Source organism: Ochlerotatus camptorhynchus, unplaced genomic scaffold, assembly GCF_037179485.1.
Source record: "Ochlerotatus camptorhynchus isolate MF236.1 unplaced genomic scaffold, CSIRO-AGI_Acam_v1.1 ptg000025l, whole genome shotgun sequence".
In the NCBI taxonomy this organism is placed as follows: Eukaryota; Metazoa; Arthropoda; class Insecta; order Diptera; family Culicidae; genus Ochlerotatus; species Ochlerotatus camptorhynchus.
Window position 1 is genome coordinate 365,808 of NW_027040517.1, and position 8,771 is coordinate 374,578.

Below are 8,771 nucleotides of genomic sequence, written 5' to 3' on the forward strand. Positions count from 1 at the left end.
TCCTCATTTATCTGTCAGGAAAAGTTCCATAAAACATCTACCCATGTCACACACGCCCAATCGCAATTAGGCATCAGGTGACCGTTCAGATGAAACATATGGGATGTCATCCGTCAGTCGTAATGTCAATTAGAAGACAAAAACTTTTCCGACCCAAAACTGTACGTCCGTAACTGGAAATGATTGAATGTCGCTGTCTGGGTTCATCTCTGCGAAGTCAAAAACATTTCAATCAACAATATTTCACTTCCTAAAACAGATACCGACAGCAGTAGAAAGAGCGCCGCTGCCAGCCGGTGGCAATAGAAATAACGTACAGCATCATTAATGCTCCACTTCGCGGTAATCACTATGTAAATCGCAAGGCAAATTGTCATAAACATAACCGTAATAGTAACGGTTATGGCTTCAGCAGCGATGATACTTACATACCTGTTTCGTGTAGGTATGTGATGGAAAAGGAGCAAGCACTCCCTTATTTTGGATAATGCGGATGGGTTGGTAAACAAGTGTAGCAGCGAGTGTTTAACTTGTGATGGCTGTAAAATAAGCAGGGTTATACTCTTTTGAAGACATGGAACTACGTTGCATGCAGAATGTTATTGTCGTTTATGTTTATGATTTTGGAAGCGAGACAGTGGAAAATAGATTAAATGAAACAGTAGCAGGCACAAACAGCAAATGGAGGCGCATGGTTTTTTGTTAAAATGCAAAAATGAATCATTGAAATATAAAAGGCCGCACAGATGCTATGATTGAACGTCATTGTAGAGATTGCAACAAATACGTCGTTTAAGGTTGAAGCTTTGTTATAGTAGGATGAGTTAACGTACGGACAAAGTATCTGTCTACTTCATGTCCCTCAGTCTCCTTACTTTAATTATAAAATTCTAAACACGGAGAAATAACTAAGCACTTAGAAAAATTTATGTAAATTTAGGTGCTCTGAGACTGACATATACGAGCGTCAATTTTGACATAAACTTGAGACATAATAGACGCAAAGTTCAGCTCAATCAAACGATAGATTCCGTCACGTGTAAGATTAAGTATTTTTAAGTGTGTAATCTTATTCTTCTTATTGTTGGCTTTTAAAACAAAGCTAATCAAAAAAACACAGGACATTGACAATTGTATGTAAATTACACACTACGAAAAGGACATGTAAATTTAGGTTCCCTGAGACCGACACATGTAAGCGGCCCTTTTGACATAAGAATCAGTTAAAAGAAACGAGAAAATTAATTCAATCAAACGATCTCTTCGCTGAGTTGCTTATGTTTCGGTTTGAGAACACTTAATTTCGCATGAAATGTTTGTTAACGCACCATAATTTAAGGGGGGGAATACAAGTTAAATTGTTTTTTATCGATTTTTTATATATTACTTTAAATTTTTTTATAAAATACAACGAGCACGAAGAAGGAGTGATCTATGGCCCCGGTATCGCCGATAAACCGAAAGTTCCAGAAATCATGTTTTTACACAAACCAAAACTTTAAACGCGTTTTTCTCGAAACGGTGTTTTCCAAATTGGCGGGAAAGATAACTCAAAAAGTTCTCATTCAAATGACTTAAAACCTGGCGCATCTTAAAGGAAATAGATTTTTACTTTATGTGAACCACTGATATCATGAAAAAATAAACAATAAATAATTTTCAGGTCTGCCTGAAGTGGAAAAAAAAACAGTGAAAAATCAACTTTTGGGTTTTAGAGGTTCACATAGAACAAAAATCTTTTCTGAATAAGGTCCAATTGCTAAAATAAGTTTTGTCCATTTTTCAGGTCTCTAGAACGCCCACCAATTCCAATCCCCACCGGAGGCTACCTCCTTCCGATGTGACCCCAAGGAGCCACAGAGGTCACACACCAATGAAAAAAATCTCAAATGTAGAGGAAGATTTAAGAAATTTAATCCCATAAACCTCAAACGTTTGCGTTGTTTCATTTGCTCACAAAAAAAAAACGAAAATCGTCGAGTTTTTGACGTGTTACTTGTATTCCCCCCTTAACTAGTTATTTCTAAGTGTGTAGACAAATAAATATCACACTCCGTTCAACGACGAACCGCTCTACGGAAGCGGCCGTGTAGAGACCCGTTTCGTTTACCCAGTTAAGAAAGTCGATGTCAGCTGATGGATCTAGAACCTCTACGGATTCGTATAGATACTTCGAGGCCTTTGTTCATCGCGAACAGCTTACAGGCAAAATAGATTATAAACGTCCCTTAGCCAACCGGAGTGTAGGAGGAAATGTGTTCTGTCATTTTAGATAGTTACATTTTACTCCAACAGTTGCAACGAATTCGACGCGCTCTTCTCAAACAAGTCATCCCGTGGAAAGCTTTACATGTATTGTTGGATCATATTGCTGGAAGGAGAATCTCTTATTCTTTCGGGTTTCACGTAAGTGTATCTGCTTCCGGGCCCGCCCATCCCTTTTTGGCCCTTTGAATTCAGAATGGTTACGAAATTTAATCATGCTGTTGAGTAGAGCCGCATGCAGGGCAAGACCAAAGTGGTTTGTTACATTCATACATACACGTCCATAGGCTGACCCTTATTTTTCGAAAATTATAAATTTTATGGTCTCAACTTCTTAAAATATTCGTCTTCGTTTGAAAACAAACATTCTAAATTATTAGTTCATAAATTAATGTTAAAAGGTCGCTCAACGCACTTAAAAGATAGCCAGTATGAGTGATCTGCCTCACAGTGGCAAGCACGCAATCGTAGTGTACCCTTCATAAGTATCAGTAAGCCGCAAGTGTGTCACGACTTCGTAATCAAGCCTGAACCTTTGAAATTTAATTTAATACATTTTGAATACAATTTTAAATTTAATAGAGCCCCAATGTATGCTTCCTGTGCTTGAACTCTGTATGCGCATTTTGAATCGCAGCACAGTTCTGAAAAAAGACGGTCAAAAGTCTTTTCTCACCTTTATCAACGTTTTAGTGCCTAGGTGTCTCCAGAGAAGTTTCTTCAAATTTCATTTAGCATCTTTTGAAATATGCACCTGAATTTTTATTAAGGGGGTATTACACTTGGGAAATATAACTTTTTGTACGAGATACGAGATAATGGGTTTATGTCTTGCGCAAAGTTGTAGAGAATCAAATTTTAAGAAACTTTGTTGAAGACATCAAATCTATACATCTTAACCCCAGAGAGATATAGTTAGTTTTCTCTCAGGACTACCTTAAAAACTGTTTTTTTGAGTTTTTCTAATACTTAAGTACATGACATCAATCCAACTTGTTGAAGAAAGTTTTAGATAACGTTAAAATACGCAATTTCTCTGAAGACACCAACTACTACAAACGTCATTAAGTATGTCATAGTTTAAAGTATGAGCAAGCAACATATCGCAATCAGGACACTTCGCACATATCATGTTTCATGTTATTTTATACATCACCATTTATGCGATATTCTACTTGTTTTTAAAATAATGCTTCATTATACTGAATTTATATTTCTAAGCTTTTATATTCAATCATTCAAATTTAAAAAAAGAATTAAAAAATTAGAACAAACTTCCATATTACATCACATAAGGATGGGGTAGTATCGAGGATAAGTGAATAGGTTCTCTCAAACGGGTAAACGACAGGATCTGTTCACACGCACGGCCTACTTTGAACCTCGATCCATTTCCGTCGTCGAGGCTTCAGATAAGACATGCTGTCAAAGTGGTAACGTCGGTGATCGTTGTGTTGTGTTTATTACAACTGTTTGTGTTTTATTTTTCGTGAAAAATGAGTGCTTATCAACCAGCTTGCAATGAATTGTTCGGAGTATGGAAGAAGAAACTAGGTAAATCTCGTGAAATCAAAATGCATCATGTCCGGGATCACGTGCTTTCAAAATTGGTTGGAATTTTGAAAAACATCTGCATAAAATTGAGAAGAGCTATTGCCAGTTTTTGTGCAGAGCTAGAAAAGCGTTGGATTAGAGCCAACAGCACGCTTAACCGCTTTCTAGTAGCAAATGCGGAGAAAGTCGAAGAACGGCCAAAAAAATCGTTCGCCGAGGCTGAATAAGTAAAACAAGAGGCGAAGAGTAAATGTTCTGAAAAGCTCGGAAACAAACGAGGAATTGGCTTACGCGGCGGAAATGAATGCACGTGCAGATGGATCTGAAAACGCGGCAAAACTTGGAAATTGCACAACGATTTTCAAAGTGAGCGATCTATGACTGAAGACGAAGGTTGGTCATTATTCATTGACGGGGACTTTTCCAAAGACCAATGGACGCTGTTGCGTAGTACTACAAAGCAATGTCATGTTTCGCGGATTTATCTCTCATCACGAAACGAAAATCAATTATTTTATCCATGTGTTTCACTTATACATTTTTGCCAAAGCATCAGCCTTATAGATTCCATAAGGCAAACCACATAGATCCTATAAGAATGCATAAAAGGTATGTGTGACCGCTTATACATTTCATTTGACACATGCTCTTCATTAACTTTTTGCAAGGCGTCTGCTTATTACTTGACTTATACATTTTATGAATAATCAGCAATAGAAATTTGCCAAAAGGTATAAGGAGATTTCTATCCGTGATAAGAGGTTGATCAAAGCTCGCGAAAGATGTCTCCCAGACAATTTAATGATGTCTGAGATATCCGCTGAAACTCAACTTCAGTTGTTATTGGACCACACTACCAAACGAATTTTATCGTTCGATTTACCGGAGATCAGTGAAGACCTGGAACTACTTCCAAAATAGGGATTCGATGGATCATCGGATCATTCGAATTATAAGCAAACATTTTCATGTGAAGATTCCAATGACAGCTCTGTTTTCATGACGTCCATGGTTCCACTACAATTACGAGTTCGAAGTAATTCTAGCAAAATTCTATGGATGAATGAGAGGCCATCATTGACAAGGTTATGTCGACCAATCCGCATGCAGTTTGTCAGTTTGTTTGATACTGTCATTGAAATAAAAGGAGTATTTTGATGAGCAAATTCAAAGTTTGCAGCCTACTGATGTGCATGGAGTGAAAATTCACCATGTCATGTGTAGGGATTATAGTAGTCAATAATGATTAATTTGGAAAAACGGTACGCTTTCGTAAAAAAAGTTGCTTTTGCACTTAAAAATTGCTACAACAAACTGTTTAGTCTAATTGCTAAAAAAAAAAAAAAAAAAAAAAGTTCGTTTGGTTGATAGAATTCAAAATATATTGCAACATAAGTATTTGGATTTGTATGTTTATGCCAATATACAGTTTATGGCTAAAGGTACCGAATCCCGTACGGTGGCTAACTGTCATGAAACGTCGAAGAAAAGAGAAGAAATGACGAGAGGGAGAGAAAGAGAGAGGAATAGCATTAGAGCTTCGTGTCGACGATGGTTCGACCCGATAATCAGTTTGGAAAATATTTTTCAAGAGTGTGGACGCATGTAAAGGATGCTGAGCTACGCGGAGTGCAGTCGCAGCCACAGTGCCGGAATTCACGACACAAAGGTGCAACCAATAGCTACACCCTAAATTTTTTCGGTGTTCGGCAGTGTAGCACCGGTGTAGCTACACCGCAAAAACGAAAACGACATTAAAAAAATCAAAACACGTCATTTCAATCGCGCGGCCTTCTTCGATCTTTCACCGGTTGCACATGGAGAGAACAGTGGACGACTATGATGAAGAGCAGGCAAAAAATATCGATAGCAGCCTTCGGGAATCTGTCAAGGAAGGGATGGCTTCGTTGGAACCTAACAGACCAAAAAGGTGCATCAAGAAACCTGAAAGGTACAGGGATATTTTCGCATACAGTGTTTTTGATTGAAATTGTTCCAGATTAATGTTAATAAAAATTGAATGGGCACTGTGAAGACAATTTTTAATGGTAAACTTTTTCTTTACTTCTTAATTCATCCTACCTTATCGTATCTTACTTCATTCCCCTGTTGTTCCTTGTTATCTTCATTGACTTTCGAAAACAGGAACTGATTGAATTCAATTGATTGAAGATCGTTAGTATAGGTACTTATATTTATGAACGATAACAGCCAAACGAAACGTCAAGAAGTGTAGCACCGATTCGAATCAGCAAACTTAAAGAGTGAGTATGTTTATATATCCCATTTCGATCGATTTTCTGTATAAATTTGAATAATTACATCATGCTTTGCTTACGGAGAAGAATGCAATCTTCAACGAATTAGTAGTATACAGAAAGTTCTGAAATTTAACCGCCAATATATCACATAATTTGGGTGGTAGTTAAATCTCAGATCCAAGAAATGTCGCCCCTCAAGTGGTGGGAGGGTCATTTTTGTGGTGTGGTAAGTGTCTGAGGACCGTGGTTTCTTACTAAATTTAACATTACAGAAGAAAAAGGAAAGTGCCTTATCACCATAGTAATTGGCTCGTGTACCTTTTTGACATTTGAAGTTCCTCATGGGGAGGATGATGCTAGCTATTGCGGAAGTTTACATTATTTTCTCAAAGTGGTACAAATATTTAGTTTAAACTTTTCCCTATACCTAGAACTATCATTTAATACACAAAGATGGTGCTTTGTATGTATTAGTCATCAAAACAGTCCATACTAATTTGAGAGTACAGGAGAAGGAGGATGTAGGGATTATAGTAGTCAATAATGATTAATTTGGAAAAACGGTACGCTTTCGTAAAAAAAGTTGCTTTTGCACTTAAAAATTGCTACAACAAACTGTTTAGTCTAATTGCTAAAAAAAAAAAAAAAAAAAAAAAGTTCGTTTGGTTGATAGAATTCAAAATATATTGCAACATAAGTATTTGGATTTGTATGTTTATGCCAATATACAGTTTATGGCTAAAGGTACCGAATCCCGTACGGTGGCTAACTGTCATGAAACGTCGAAGAAAAGAGAAGAAATGACGAGAGGGAGAGAAAGAGAGAGGAATAGCATTAGAGCTTCGTGTCGACGATGGTTCGACCCGATAATCAGTTTGGAAAATATTTTTCAAGAGTGTGGACGCATGTAAAGGATGCTGAGCTACGCGGAGTGCAGTCGCAGCCACAGTGCCGGAATTCACGACAATGGTAGTCTTTGCGCAGGCTTTGAGCAGGTTCCACGTGGGTGCCGACTTCAGCCACCACCGGTTGATGGTCGGAACTGAGATCGTTGATCGCCATCGGTTTGGATAGTCCAATGTTCGATAGAAAAAAGTCCAACGTGGAAGGGTTTCCCGCCGGAGAGATGAATGTCGGTTCATCAGGGAATTTCACTGTATACAGCCCATGCTGCGAGTGGTCGAATAGCAGACGTCCGTTCAGATTCCGCTGATAGTTCCGCCATGCTTCGTGGCGGGCATTTAAATCGCCCCCAATGACGAATCGTGAGCTCGTGCGAGTGATGGTGGTCAGATCATGCTGTGAAGGTGCGTTGATTTGTATACCGACCCGAACTAGAATCTGGCTGGTAGTCGACGGATACGGCATCAACTTCTGCCCGTTTCGCTGGGTGGCTCTTTGCGAATAACTTTTCGTTCAACTGTCCAATTTCGAAGGCTCGAATCTTTTCCAGCAACTCGGGAATTGATCCGCCCTTCCGTAACATCTTCCTTCCAATTTCACGGATCCTCAAACTTAGAGCATGAGTCTGAATGACGTCTGCCACATTCTCACCCAGTTGGTCCCCGGAAAAATCACATAATTTTGCTGTGTTGATAACACGCCGGACGTATTTGGAATCAGGCTCGTTGACGTTTTGAGTTAGAGAACGGAGCTTTTGCCTTTGCAACAAGCAGTAATCACGAGAACCGAAAAAGTCTTTCAATCGGTTCATGGCATTGGAATACGGAGCAGATTCACAGCATGGTGTGCTGGTTGATGACACAGTACCCTCCAAAATGTCTAAAAGCTTTTGCCCTGCTTTAATTTTGAAGATACTCATTTTTGTATCCTCGTCCGTTACTCTAATGAGCTTCATAGAGGCCTCCAATAGATCTTTCCAATTCTCGAACGATTTCTTGTCAATGTCATCTTCTCCGTCCATGGGCGTACATTCGGCGATGTTCAAAGATGCAAAGGACAAGTTATTCATCGAGATTGACAATGATTCGTTACCTTGAACCCTAGTAACCTCTCGCATAGTGGACTGTGAACGTGGAAAACCGATGTTAGACGTAGTCCTTAGCTTTTTGTTCCTGGCTCGAGATTTCTTCAACTTTGAAGACAAGGAAGCTGTTATCTTCCTTTCCGCTTCCAATGCCTCCTCCAATGATGGCCATTCATCATCACCGATATGCATTGACGAACTAAAAAAAAATACAACAAGCAATTGTTTTACATTTTATTTACATGGTTTTCTGCTGCAAATTTTCTCAAGAGCAGTATGATTATCCAATGCAATTTTAATCTACTGCTAAGTCACGAAATTCCAAAAACTAATATCAAAATTGCCAATGATATAAGTATTCAACGCACAATAACATCAAACGCGACATGCGAGAACGTACACAGAAACGAAGAGCATTGTAATGAGTACCATTTTGTAGAAAACATTTGTTTTCATTAATACCATGGTAAATATCGTCACATCCATTATGGTTTCAGTATAATTGACTACAAATGCGGTCCGACCCACAATGATTCTGTCAAAAATACTAAGCTTGCTCAAACGAGATAGTAAATTTGACCGAAAAAAAATAGAACTGAATGAATTTGTTTTTCACCGAAATCTAGTCGCGTTTTTGACTTAAACCTTCAACATAGTAATTTTGCTAATGCTTTCACAGTAAGGAAATGTCAGTATTTGCTTTT

General features: G+C 38.4%; 1 protein-coding gene across 1 annotated transcript; it reads right to left on the reverse strand.

Moving 5' to 3' along the window:
- Positions 1-7,374: 7,374 nt before the first annotated feature.
- LOC135707763 (uncharacterized) lies at positions 7,375-8,259 on the reverse strand. Its single transcript, XM_065229649.1, has one exon. The coding sequence runs from the start codon at positions 8,257-8,259 to the stop codon at positions 7,375-7,377; it is 885 nt and encodes a 294-aa protein (XP_065085721.1).
- Positions 8,260-8,771: the final 512 nt, after the last annotated feature.

Bases quoted from the DNA above. Each gene is read 5' to 3' on its own strand.
- LOC135707763 (XM_065229649.1), bottom strand. From the start codon at position 8,259: ATGCATATCGGTGATGATGAATGGCCATCATTGGAGGAGGCATTGGAA.